This window comes from Pristis pectinata, chromosome 32, assembly GCF_009764475.1.
Source record: "Pristis pectinata isolate sPriPec2 chromosome 32, sPriPec2.1.pri, whole genome shotgun sequence".
Taxonomy (NCBI): Eukaryota; Metazoa; Chordata; class Chondrichthyes; order Rhinopristiformes; family Pristidae; genus Pristis; species Pristis pectinata.
In genome coordinates this window covers 16,421,565-16,435,954 of record NC_067436.1, presented here as the reverse complement: position 1 = coordinate 16,435,954, position 14,390 = coordinate 16,421,565, and the positions used below count along the sequence as shown (strand labels likewise).

Below are 14,390 nucleotides of genomic sequence, written 5' to 3'. Positions count from 1 at the left end.
CATATGTACTTGTGCATATGACAATAAACTCCACTTTGAGTTTGAGTATATGGAAGGAGCTGCCAGAGGAAGTGGGTGAGGCAGGTACAATGGAATCATCTAAGGAGCACCTGGATAGGTAACATGGAGGGGATGGGCCTGCAGCGATAAGGGCCGAACGCAGGAAACTGGGACTAGCTGGGTGGACACCGGGGACGGCATGGACTCGAAGGGCCGAACGGCCGGTGTCCCAGGCGCACGACCTCGGTCTAAGGGGGGGGGGGGGGCGGGGGCGGGGTCTCGGACGCACCAATCACGGAGCGCTCTCGCCTGGCGGGCCCAGGTCTCGCGAGATCCCGGCCGGGCCCCGCCGCCGCCGCCGCCGTGAGGGAAGATGTTCCGGATCTTTGCGTCGCGCCGAGGCCCAGCGTCGGCGGGGGTGAGTGCGGCCCCGGGGGGAGGCAGGTGGGGAGGCAGGGGACACACCCTGCGTCCCGGGACCCGGCGCAATGCAGCGCAGGAAGGGGTTCGGTGCGGCCTCGGGCTCCCGTTTCAGGGGGATCCGAGCGCTGGAAGCCCTGCTGGAGGTCATGCCGACGTTTCCCTCACTGCTGGGGGGGCCTTGCAGCTTCAGCCTCACCCCCAGGAGCCGTGCCATCTGCTCTGGTTGTTGCACCAGTGTGCAGAATAAGACCCGCATCTGCACCAGTGTCCAGAATAAGACCTGCATTGACATAGCGCCTTCTAGGACACCCCACAGCCCTTTGCAGCCAACGAGGCACCTCTGAAGCTGGTCACTGCTTCAGTGAAGGAAATATAATAACCTGGCAGCTGCGGAACTCTTGCCGAGCTCAGCTATAGCTGCTCCTGCTGGAATCTGCACTGAAAGTAGTTCAAGTACATGGCAAGACTTGAATTTCTGTGGAGACAAAACACCATTAACTGCTGAAAGTGGTGGTTGGGGGGGGGGGGGGGGTTGGCAGAGGAAAGAAAGTGCACCAAGATTCACTTAGTTAATTCCTGGGATGAGGAGTTAGTCCTGTGAAGAGGGAATGAGTAAATTTGACCTGTATCCACTGGGGTTTGGAAGAATGAGAGGTGATCTCATTCAGTGATATAAGATTCTGTGATGGATTGACAGAGCAGGTGACAAGATGCTGTTTCCTCTCAAGTGAAGTCCAGAGGGCTACAGATACTTAGATGGAGGTCTGTAGACCTTTGGGGTTCAGAGGTATGATGATTAGTCAGGACAAGATCTTTTTGAATGGTGGAGCAGGCTTGAAGGGCTGTATTGCCTAATACTGCTTCTGTTTCCTATGTTCTTATCACAGTTCTGGAAATAATCAGCCAGTCAGGTAGCAACAGTGGAGGGAGGAACAGAACATTTTTGATTGATGATCTTCCAGCTGTTGAATTGCTTTGACAATATAGACACTGGTGAAGGCAGGAAAACGTCGAGGGTAATTTTCACATGGCAAGATAAAACAAACACCAAGGTCTTAAAGACCAGAAAATTTGTTCTAGTGATTTTATTTTGAACACCCTATCTAAATTTGATTTGCACCAAAAAGCTCAGAAGAGTCCAGCAGATGATTTGTGAATGCCGTATGTCTCCACTCTGCAGGTACTTCTCTTCCCAGTTGGGTTGAACCGAGTGTGTTATAACTCCACATGTTGGAAACAAAACTTAACCTCTCAGCTGTCCAGAACAAGCACTTTGAGATGGCTAATACTTTTTGGTTTGCTGGTGAACCAGATTATTCTCATAGGAATTCTGTTATCCCTTGTTTGGAGTAAGTTGCTTGGTCTTGTAAGGTTCGGTGCTGGATTTTGGTTCCCTATTTGACAGACAGTTCTCTAGATACTGCTCTGTTTGGGGCAATAGAGTTGGAGCTGGTGCACCTGATGCAGGATCTTGACAGCTGAATTATTTGACATATTCCTCCAAACACTTCCTTGGACATATAGGTTGTGGGAGTTGCGGGATGAGGAAAGGCTGTTGGAGTGCCGTGATTGCTTTTAGACCACTAAATACTGCATTACATTGATATTAAATTCTATTTGCCTGAATCTTTGGACATGGCCCAAAAATGATAAACACCGAAATTGTGATGGACTTATTACATGGAATTTGTATGTAATATTATTATGACCCCATTATATTTTAAAATTGTTACCTGCATTTGGTAATTTTACTCCTTTCCTGGCTACTCTATGGATTCAAAATTAAGATCAAGTCAAAATGGAAAACCTTGTCATGTTTTCAATATTCACAAGGTCAAATGGATTAGAAGAAAAACAAATTGGTGCAATTGTAAATCGTTGAATGAAATAAAGCTGGTTTTATGTAGATAGATGTTCAAAGTTTATACTTTTCCATTTTTATGGGCATCATTGCAAATGTGAGACAACCATTTTTTGTTTATGTAATATGAATAAAGTAGAACACTGGTTATAGTGCTGAGCTGGCAGTCCAGATATCAAGTGTTAAATCATGATATGGCATGTGCTGAAAACAGAGTTGAAGGAACCTTATTATTTTGTGAGTAGCACCAGAAATCATCCTGAAAACTGCTGGATCATTGTAAATCATTGTGCTAACCCCTTCCCCACCTCACCTACTTTACTGATGTCCTCCAAAGCAAATAATCTGCCAACCCAACTGCTGTGATCTGCATGTGATTCCAGACCGAGACATGGGGCCTCTGTAATGTCCTTGTCAGGGCAACAAATGCAAAAGTTCCCATGTTAAGGAACTGGAGCTGCAGCTGGATGACCTTAGGCTCCTACAGGAGAATGAGGAGTTCATAATTAAGAGCTACAGGGAGGCAGTCACTCCTAAGCTGCAGGAGGCAGGTAGTTGGGTGACTGTCAGGAGAAGGAAGGAGAATAGGCAAATAGTGCAGTACCCCTCTGTTCCCTTGAATAAGGTATATCGCTTTGGTTACTGTTGGGGGGAACGACCTACCAGGGGAAAGCTGCAGTGAACAGGTCTCTGGCACTGAGCCTGGTTGTGTGGCGCAGAAGGGAAGAGGAGAGTGGCAGTGATAGTGGTGTCCATAGTAAGGGGGGCAGACAGGAGATTCTGTGGACGTGAAAGAGACCCCCAGTGGTGTGTTGCCTCCCGGGTACCAGGGACAGGGATGTCTCAGATCGGGTCCACAGCATTCTGAAGGGGGAGGACGAACAGCCAGAGGTCGTGGTACATACTGGTACTAATGACATAGGTAGGAAAAGAGATGAGGTCCTGAAGAAGAAATATAGGGATCTAGGTAGGAAGCTGAAAAGCAGGAGCTCAAGGGTAGTAATCTCTGGATTGCTGCCTGTGCCATGGGCCAGTGAGGGTAAGAATAGGTTGATTTGGCAGATGAATGCGTGGCTGAGGAGTTGGTGCAGGGGGCAGGGTTTCAGATTTGTTGATCATTGGGATCTGTTCTGGCAAAGGTACGACCTGTACAAAAGGGACGGGTTACACCTGAACTGGAGGGGGACCAATATTCTTGCAGGCAGGTTTGCTAGAACTGTTAGGGAGGGTTTAAACTAGTTTGGCAGGGGGATGGGAACCTGAGTGATAGGTCAGAGGTTGGTGCATTTAGTGTACAAGTAGATGCAGCATGTAGAAAGACTGTGAGAAAGGATAGACAGTTGAAAGGGCAAAATTGCAGTCAGTTGGATGGGCTGAAGTGTGTCTACTTTAATGCGAGAAGTATCAGGAACAAGGTTGATGAACTTAGAGCGTGGGTAAGTACATGGAACTATGACATTGTGTCCATTACAGAGACTTGGCTGTCACAGGGCAGGAATGGCTGCTGGATATTCTGGGGTTTAGATGTTTCAAAAGGGACAGGGACAGAGGTAAAAGAGGTGGGGGGGGGGGGGGGGTTTGTTGATCAGGGACAGTGTCACAGCTGTAGAAAGGGAGGATGTCCTGGAGGCATCGTCTATTGAGTCAGTTGGGTGGAAGTCAGAAACAGGAAGGGAGCGATCACTCTATTGGGAGTATTCTACAGACTCCCCCCCCCCCCCCCCCGAATAGCAGCAGAGACATTGAGGAGCAGATTGGAAGGCAGATTTTGGAGAAGTGCAAAAATAACAGGGTTGTTGTCATGGGTGATTTCAACTTCCCTAATATTGATTGGCACCTACTTAGTGTAAACGGGATAAGTGGGGCAGAGTTTTTTAGATGAGTCCAGGAAGGATTCCTGACACAGTATGTGGACAGGCCGACTAGAGGAGAGGCCATACTGGACCTGGTACTAGGCAATGAGCCTGATCAGGTTTCAGATCTCTTGGTGGGAGGGCATTTTGGGGACAGTGACCATAACTCCTTGACCTTTACTGTAGCCTTGGAGAGGGATAGGAGCAGATGATATGGGAAAGTATTTAATTGGCGGAGGAGGAATTTTGATGCTATTAGGCCAGAACTTGGGAGCGTAAATTGGGAACAGATGTTCTTGGGGAAGTGCACAACAGAAATGTGGAGGTTGTTTAGGGAGTACTTGCACAGGGTTCTGGATAGGTTTGTCCCATTGAGGCAGGGTAAGGATGGTAGAGTGAAGGAACCATGGTTGACAAGAGACGTAGAACATTTTGTCAAGTGGAAGAAAGAAGTGAAAGGTTTAGAAAGCGAGGATCAGTCAGGGCTCTGGAGAGTTTCAAGGTAGCCAGGAGGGAGTTTAAGAATGGACTTAGGAGAGCTAGAAGGGGGCATGAGAAGGCCTTGGCGAGTAGGATTAAGGAAAACCCCAAGGCGTTCCACACGTATGTGAAGAATAGGAAGATGACTAGAGTGAGGGTACGACCAATCAGAGATAAAAGAGGAAACATATGCCTGGAGTCGGAAGAGGTAGGGAAGGTCCTTAATGAATATCTTGCTTCAGTATTCACCAGAGGGAGAGAGACCTTGACGTTTGTGAGGATGGTGTAAAACAGGCTGATATGCTAGGGCATGTCGACGTGAGGAAAAAGGATGTGCTGGAACTTTTGGAAAAACATTAGGGTAGATGTCACCAGGGCTGGACGGGATATATCCAAGGTTATTATGAGAAGTGAGGGAAAAGATTGCTGCACCTTTGGCGATGATCTTTGCGTCCTCACTGGCCACAGAAGTAGTGCCAGATGATTGGAGGGTGGCAAATGTTGTTCCTTTGTTCAAGAAAGGGAATAGGAACAACTCTGGGAATTACAGACCAGTGAGTCTTACTTCAATGGTGGGCAAATTACTGGAGAAGATTCTTAGAGACAGGATTTATGGGCATTTGGAGAAGCATAGGCTGATTAGGGACAGTCAGCATGACTTTGTGAGGGGCAGGTCGTGCGTCATGAGCCTGATTGAATTCTTTGAGGATGTGACAAAGCACATTGATGAAGGTCGAGCAGTGGATGTGGTGTACTTGGATTTCAGTAAGGCATTTGATAAGCTTCCTCATGGAAGGCTCATTCAGAAAGTCAGTAGGCATGGGATTCAGGGAAACTTGGCTGTGTGGATTCAGAATTGGCTTGCCCATGGAAGACAGAGGGTGGTTGTAGATAGAGCGTATTCTGACTGGAGATTGGTGACCAGTGGTGTTCTGCAGGGATCTGTTCTGGGACCCCCGCTCTTTGTGAATTTTTTAAATGACTTGGATGAGGATGTGGAAGGGTGGGTTAGTAAGTTTGCAGATGACACAAAGGTAGGTGGTGTTGTGGATAGTGTAGAAGGTTGCTGTAGGTTACAGCAGGACATAGATGGGCTGAGAAGTGGCAGATGGAGTTCAACCCAGATAAGTGTGAAGTGATACACTTTGGAAGAGCGAATTTGAAGGCAGAATACAAGGTTAATGGAGGAACCCCAGGAGGGATCTTGGCTTCCATGTCCATAGATCCCTCAAGGTTGCTGAGCAGGTTGATAGGGTTGTTAAGAAGGCGTATGGTGTGTTGGTCTTCATTTGTCAGGGTATTGAGTTCAAGAGCCTCCAGGTAATGTTGCAGCTCTATAAACTCTGGTTAGACCACACTTGGAGTATTGTGTTCAGTTCTGGTCGCCTCACTATAGGAAGGATGTGGAAGCTTTAGAGAGGGTGCAGAGGAGATTTACTAGGATGCTGCCTGTATTGGGGAGCAAATCTTACGAGGATAGATTGAGCGAGCTAGGGCTTTTCTCTTTGGAGCGAAGGAGGATGAGAGGTGATTTGATAGAGGTGTACAAGATGATAAGAGGCATAGATCGAGTGAACATCGGGTGGTGAAATTGTGGAACTCCTTGCCACGCACAGCAGTGGAGGCCAGATCAGTGGGGGTGTTCAAGGAGGAGATAGACAGATATCTAAATAGTCAGGGTATCAAGGGATATGGGGATAAGGCTGGAAAATGGGATTAGAATAGTTTTTTTTTTCTTTTCTTTCTCTTTTCTTTTTTCTTTTTTTCCCACCCCATTTCTTTTTCCCTTTTCCTTGGAGCAGACTCGATGGGCCGAATGGCCTGCTTCTGCTCCCTTGTCTTGTGATCTTGTGAACAGTCAGAGACTTTTCCCAGTGGCTCACATGAGGGGGTGTAATTTTAAGGTGATCAGAGGAAGGTATAGAGTGGATGTTGGAGGCAAGGTTTTTTTTTACAGAGAGAGTGGTGGGTGCGTGGAACGCACTGCTGGCAGTGGTGGTGGAGGTAGATACATTAGAGACATTTAAGAGACTCTTAGACACATGAATGATAGAAAAATGGAGGGCTATGTGGGAGGGAAGGGTTAGATAGATCTTAGAGCAGGATAAAATGTTGGCACAACATCGTGGGCCAAAAGGCCTGTACTGTGCTGTAATGTTCTATGTAAACAAGTTCTTAAACTTGTTATGCCACCTAACATTTTCTTTTTGGAAAGAGAAGCTTTAAACACCTCATTAAGAGTGCAGTCTGAGGTCCTACCACTAACATTTTTCCCATTCTTCATAGTCTTGATTCATTCTGGAGGAATCATTCTCCAGAACTCATTCATTGATAGTATTAATGGGCTATGTCCAAGAATAATTCCAGTGTAAGCCAGGGCCAGAGTAGTTTTGGATGTGATCATAACTAACAGCTCTTGGGTGGATGTAAAAGATTTCATGATGTTGCTTCGAAGAAGAACATTGGAATTGTTCCTGGAATTATCTGCTTATTGCTATGTTGTTGTATTTCAGAACCTGCCATGTGCAAATTTGGCTATTGCATTTCCTACTGTGTGACTGTGATTACACTGACCATTGAAGAACTTGAGAGCAGTCTGAGCTCATGGATAGCAACCTATAGGCCAGTCTTTAGACATATTGAAGGATGTCAAAGATCAAGCAATTTTTTTTGACTCTGGGATGCTTACTGCTGTAGACTTCATAAAATGCTAATATTTTTTTATCCAAAATAAACTTGATTCATAATAAAAGACAAACTATATACAATAATAAAACAGTGCAACCCTTTACATTCCTGTACAGATCAATCATTAGTGTTACCTTTTTAAATGCTAATTCCTTATGAATCACTGGTTAGGTCTTCCAGCTGTGGTTCATTGGGTAATCTATGAATCTCCCTGTCCTGCTTTGCATTCCACCTTTAAGATATCAGGACCTTGGAGAGTACAGAAGGGAATTAGTAGAATTAAATCAGATATTACAAACTTAATTATGTGACGGATGAGAGAAGCTGGAGTTAGTCGTCTTATAGTTGAAATGGTTTGAACAAGATGTAGGTGATATTCAAGAGTGTGAAGGGTTCTGTTTTGAATTTCACTGACAAAGAGTTTTGATAACCAAAGAATCCTGGTTTAAAGTAATAGGCAAAAGTTCCTGGAGATGTTGGAATTTTTTTTGTAATCTATTGCCGGAAAGGATGTAGGAACCAGTTTCAATTGTAACTATTAAAAAGGTTGAAAGCTTAAAACAGAAAAATTTGCCGGTCTTGGAGGAAAGATTGGGGTAGTGGAACTAACTAGGTATCTCATTCAAAGAGCAGGCACAAACATGATGTTGTGTTGTAGGATGGACTCGAGTCTCCAGCACCAGGTGTAACACTGTTTTAAAAGTAAATCATGCATTTATGCTGGAAAGATTTCTTTTTACAGGTAGGGAATTCTACTTCTGGTTACTCTTTCTCCCACTTTGTTACTTTTAGAATTACTGTTCTTTCCTATGCTGTATTGAGATAGTAATGGGCCACAGAGTCCCACAATCAATTGCATCATTTGAACTGATGTCACTGTATCAGGTGATTTTTGACATGTGGTAACATTATGTTTACAGAGTTAAATGTCATGGGATAATTGCACACAGTGTTTGAATTGGGAAGGAATGCACACCAGGTAATTATCAGGAAAAGCTGAAGTAATGAATTGCAGGTCACTTCACAACTGCAGTAATGATTCAGCAATCATTAATCATTTATCCTGAATGTCCTTGTGCATAAACATTACTGGGAATTGGTGTTGATAATGACATAAAGTATTGTCTCAACAACACCTGAAACTTGATGCTGACAATGAGAGCTAATGTTTACTCAAATACTGACCTTGAATATTTTTTGTATTTTGTGTGGGATTCCACACTGGGGTCCTTTAAAATCAATGGTAAAGATTCCATGGCTCTACTTGGAAAAGAATAGAAGAATTTTTCCCAATACCCTGAACAATATTTTTCTCTTACAATAAAAATTTGTCTTTTACTTTTTTGTATCTTTTTATAGAAAATACACTAACATCTTAAAGCCTCAGCTATGTGAAACTACTATTGGGGCCATGAATTTCACTGTAGTGTTCAACATTTACGATTCCTAAAGAGTCATACAGTAAAGAAACAGGTCCTTCAGCCCATTGAATCTGCATCAACCATCAAGTACTCATGCTGATCCCTTTCTTATTCTCCCCATATTCCCATCAACTCTCCCTAGATTCTACCTCTCCCTGCACACCAGGGAAATTTACAGTGACCAGTTAACCTACCAACCCGCACATCTTTGGGATGAGGGGGAAGCTTGAGCACCAGGAAGGAAACCAGTGGTCGCTGGAAGAATTTGTAAACTGTACACGGACAACACCAGAGGTCAGGATTGAATCTGGGTCGCTGGAACTATGAGAGATAGTTCAACTAACTGCTTCACTGTGCTGCCCAGGTAATGAAGCAGTTTGTGTCTATGTGCAGCACGACCTGCCGACAGTCGGCATAAGGCTAATAAAGCAAGTAAAATGCCACCACAGCTGTAACCTTGCTTTATAATGCCTTCATGCTAATGAGCTAACCCTGGTTCACTGAGAGATGTTGAAGTGTATTGTAGGGACAATATAAAAATGAGGTGTCAACCTGGTGAAGCTACAGCACTGGACTCGGTGCATGCTAAGCCATGGAACCAATATGCCACAGACAGAGCTACACAATTTCACAACAAACATATCAGGTCATGGTTTTACATTCCTGCCACATCCAGTCATGAATGGTAATGGACAGTTAAACGACTAGCTGGAGGGGAAGGGTCTGTGAACATCCCTTATAAAATCATGAGGGGCATAGATAGAGTGAATACACAGTCTTTTTCCCAGGGCTCAGGAATCAAGGACTAGGGGGCATAAGTTTAAGGTGAGAGGGGAAAGATTAAGTAGGAACTTGAGAGGCAACTTTTTTATACAAAGGGTGGTATGTATGTGGAATGAGCTGCCAGAAGAAGTGGTTGAGGCAGGTACAATAACAACTTTTAAAAGACAGTTGGACAGGTACATGGATTGGAAAGGTTTAGAATATTATGGGCCATATGTTGGCAAATGGGACTGGCTTGGATGTGGCATCTTGGTCGGTGTGGATCATTTGGGCCAAAGGGCTTGTTTCTGTGCTTCTAACTCTATGACTCTTGACCTCACGTTGGTGGAGTCCAGGAAGAATCCAAAAGGCAAGGTTAAAATGTTTCTTCACTAGATGTGCTGACTGAATGATCCATTTCTGCTTCCTCTTGAGTTTCTCACTATCGCAGAAGGCAACAGCCACTAACTTATTCCCAGTTTATATCAACAAATGGCTGAGTGCAGTAGATGCAGCAAAGGCTCTGGGGCCGAGCAGCATCCCAGCTGGAGTTCTGAAGAGTGATGAACTAAACTAACCATGCCTCTACACAAGTTGTTACAGGATAGTTAAAATGCATCCACAATAGTATGGAAGATAATCCCGGCATTTCTTGTCTAGTAAAAGCAGGCTGTATCCAGTCCAGCTAATTACTGCTCCACTATTCTGCTCTCATCATCAACCACGTGAAGGAAGGTGTTAGCAATGGTATCAAGGTGTAGTTAAGCACTAATAACCTGCTCACCTGTGTTCAGTTTGGGTTGTACTGGGACCACTAAACCCCAGGTGTCATTACTACCTTTGTCCAAAGATGGACAGAAAGGCTGAATTTCAGAAGCTTGGTAAGAGTGCCTACTATTGATATCAAGGCAGCATTGACCAAGCATTGTATCAAGCAGTCCTGGTAAAGTTTGTGTCAATGGGGATAGAAGGGAAGTCACGTTTCTTAATGGAATCATGAAGATGTTTGTGGTTGTTGGAGGTTAATTATTTCAGCCCCAGGACGTTTGCAGAAGTTTACCTAAGCAGGGTCCTGGGTGTAAACATACTTGGCTGGTTCATGAATATCTTTCATCATGTCAGAAGTTGGGATGCTTAGTGATAATTGCAAAATATGAGAATTGTCATCAACTACGGGACACAGTGCAGTAGCCATCTGAAGTCCACAATCTAGTAACCTGGAGAATGTGCAGGAGGTGCATGGGATCAACACTAATTGAGGTTCCCTCCTAGTCACAAACCATCTTGACTTGGCATGTGTTACGTTTCTTCATCATCATGTGGTCAGAATTCTGGAACCCTGTACCTAACAAACAAAAGGTATGGAAGTTCAAGAAGGTGACTCACTATTATCGTAAGAGAAATTAGCAATGGGTGATAAATGTTGGCCTTGCCAGCGACCCTTGCATTGCATGAATGAATTAAAGAAACATGTTCCTCACTACCATCGCTTAACTTTGTAGAATTTATTTTTCTATTAACTAGAAACAGAACTGACAGAATTTCTAAGAAATTATTTTCTTATTTTGCAGATCTGCCATTTGCAGCGACTTCAGAGCACCCTTGTGCTAGCAGAGCACAATAATAAGAAGCTGACCCCAATTACCCTCAATGCCATTACAGCTGCGAAACAGCTGGGTGGAGATGTAACCTGCCTGGTCGCTGGAACAGACTGTAGCCAGGTAAGAAGTGTTTGCCATAACTTATAATGTTTAAATATACATCTGGTTCAAAATCATTGTGATGTTGTACATTCATGTCTGTAGTACTTTATTGACCTCCACACAAATTGCATTTATATTACACGTTTAATAAAACATTTGATGGTACCTCAATGATAATTGGCACTGAATCAAAGGTCTCAGTCAAAAATGCATGTTTAAAGGCATGACTATAAAAAGGTCAGATGGAAAAATGGAGCTAATTTCTGCACTTTAGTGCTGCCGTTGATATAAGTCAGAGGTTTCTTTGTGTTTCTCTTGCGTTTCCTGCATTATTTCTCTGAGATTTTGTTCAAAGCCAATGTTTGCTTAATTCTTACAGGTGGTGGAGGAGGTCAGCAAAGTGCAAGGGGTAAAGAAGATTTTAGTGGCACAGAATGATATATTCAAAGGTTTCCTACCAGGTGGGCAAGTTTGATTTACCTACTTACTGTGACACAGAGGGAGGTCATTTGGTTCGTTAGGTCCATGCTGCATCTCAGTAGAGCAATCACATGTCTCATTCTCCTTCTCCTGGTTTCCCCTGTACCCAATGCAACCTATTCTCCTTCACATGCTTATCAAATCCCTTTTTGATTCTTTTGCCACTTAGTGTAGAGATAATTTACATACAAGAAATATTTGTATGAGCATAAAGGCTAGCGGCCAAGTACTGTGAAATGGGATTACTACAGATGGGTACTTGATGGCTGGCGTGGACACGGTGGCTCAAAGGGCCTGTTTCTGCACTGTATGACTTTATGATTCTACGGTAGCCAATTAACCCACTGGCACATCTTTAGAAACTGGAGCTACTGGTTGAAACTCGTAGGTAGAATGTGCAAAGTCCATACTGACAACACCTGAGGTCAGATTTGAACTGAGGTCCCTGGAGCTGTGAGGATACAAAATATTGTACAAAATATTGAGAGGAATAGATAGAGTAGACAGCCAGCGCCTCTTTCCCAGGGCACCAATGTTCAATACAAGAGGGCATGGCTTTAAGGTAATGTATGGGAAGTTCAAGGGAGATATCAGAGGAAGGTTTTTTACCCAGAGAGTGGTTGGGGCATGGAATGCACTGCCTGGGGTGGTGGTGGAGGCAGGTACATTGGTCAAATTCAAAAGATTACTAGATAAGCATATGGAGGAATTTAAAATAGAGGGATATGTGGGAGGAAGCGGTTAGATAGTCTTAGGCGAGGTTTAAAGGTCAGCACAACATTGTGGGCTGAAGGGCCTGTATTGTTCTGTACTGTTCTATGTTCTATACAGCACTAACAGTGCTGCCCATGTTGTTGACTAAAGTAGATATGTTTTTTATCGAGGAAAGTAATGTTTGGATCATAAAATTAGTATGGTACTGAAGGAAGCCATGTGGTTTATTGAGTCTATGCTGGTTAATGTGATTTTATTTAAAAACCAAGTGGTTGTACTGATCACCTTTCCATGTGTAGAGTATAATTTGTGTATCTTGCCAGAGTGTTTAGTATTTCTCAAAAAATGCCAATTTTTAATTGGTCTTCTTATTAAGTTACTGGGCAATAGTTGCAAACATCATCTGTTTTATTGGAGAAAATGGATTTGAAGGGGAGCATTGATCGAGTCCTTAAAACTCAGATGTCTAAGGAACTCTATTTTGGGTTTAAAGAAACGTAGAAAATGCTTGATATGCTCAGCAGATCCAGCAGCATCTGTGGGGATATTAATGTTTTGCGTCAGTGATGGCCTTTCATCAGAACTCATCCAAGATTGGTGAGTTGAAACATTATTTCTCTTTCCACAGATGCCGCTTGACCTACTGACCATTTATAACATTTTCTGTTTTATTTCAGATTTCTAGCATCTGCAGATTTTTGCATTTTGATTGCAGGTTATTTTGAATTTAACCACAACAAAGTTCAAAATTTACTTGGCCTGAACCTGGAGATTACAAATGTTTTAGTTTAAACAAGTTATTCCCTCCTTCCCCTTTCTGGATATAGCATTTAACATGTAAAATATTAAAAGAAAATCAAACAACTGCAGAAATAAAAACAAAGTTCCGGACACATTCAGTGGGCCACAGAGCAACTGTAGAAAGAGAAACGGAGTTAATGTGTTCCTGTTCTCTAACTGTCCTTAGTTCATAGCTTTTATGTTTCTTTGTTCAGATTTTCTCTCTCTCTAACTGTACCCATTAACCCATCAACTGGATGATGATGTTTACAGTTTAACCCCACCTTGTCAGAGATATTCCCTTTGCCCTTTCCATCCCTCTGCAACTTAAAACTAATTTGTTTTCAGCCTTGGAAACACAAGAGGCTGCAGATGCTGGAAATCTGGAGCAACACGCAAAGGAGCTGGAGGAACTCAGCTGGTCAGGCAGCATCTATGGAGGGAAATGGACAGTTGATGTTTTGGGTGGGGACCCTTCATCAGGATTCTCTTGTTTTCACTCTCACCCCGTTCCGACGAAGGGTCTTCGACCTGAAATGATAGCTCTCTCTTTCCACAGATGCTGCCTGACTTGCTGAGTATTTCCAGCATTTTCTGTTTTATCATATATATAAAAAGTAAACCCAATTTACAGTGCAGTAATTAACCTTTCCACCAAAAATAAAAGCTTAGTAAATAACTGTTTGAGAGTGGATTTGTATGCAGTCATAGAGTCAAACATCATGGAAGTAGGCCATTTGGCCCACCACATCCATGCCAACCAGTGGGAACCCAACCATATTAATCCCATCTTCCAAGACTTGACCTGTAGCCTTCTGTGCCTCTGTGATTCCTGCTTATTTAGATGCTTCTTAAATACTCTCAGCCACTCTGCTTCCACCACTCATTCCAGTAGGTATATTAACTTCTTGGTGGAAAAAGTCCCAATCAGATCCCCTCTTGCCCCTTACCCTAATTCTATATTGTCTAGTTTATTCTACGCTATCTATACCCCTCATAGTTTTATATATCTCAGTCATGTCCCCTCTTAACCTCCTCTGCTTCAGATACCTAGTCTTTCCTAAAAGAGTCCATCCCAGGCAGCATCCTAGTAAATCTCTTCTGCACCTTCTCCATATCCATCATATTCTTCCTACAGTGTGGTGACGTAGTACTCAAGCTGAGGCCTGACAATTATTTTATAATGTTGGAACATGACCTCCCTACTCTTGTATTCAATGCCCTG

The 14,390-nt window shown here is 43.5% G+C and overlaps 1 protein-coding gene across 1 annotated transcript in view; it reads left to right on the top strand.

Annotated features, from left to right (window-relative positions):
• The first annotated feature begins 313 nt into the window (after positions 1-313).
• etfa (electron transfer flavoprotein subunit alpha) overlaps positions 314-14,390 on the top strand; it is a 56,039-nt gene continuing 41,962 nt past the window's right edge. Inside the window, exons 1-3 of the mRNA XM_052042529.1 lie at positions 314-418; positions 11,060-11,209; positions 11,571-11,652. Coding sequence (XP_051898489.1) covers positions 374-418; positions 11,060-11,209; positions 11,571-11,652 — 277 coding nt within the window. The 5' untranslated portion in view covers positions 314-373. The remainder of the gene's footprint in view (positions 419-11,059; positions 11,210-11,570; positions 11,653-14,390) is intronic.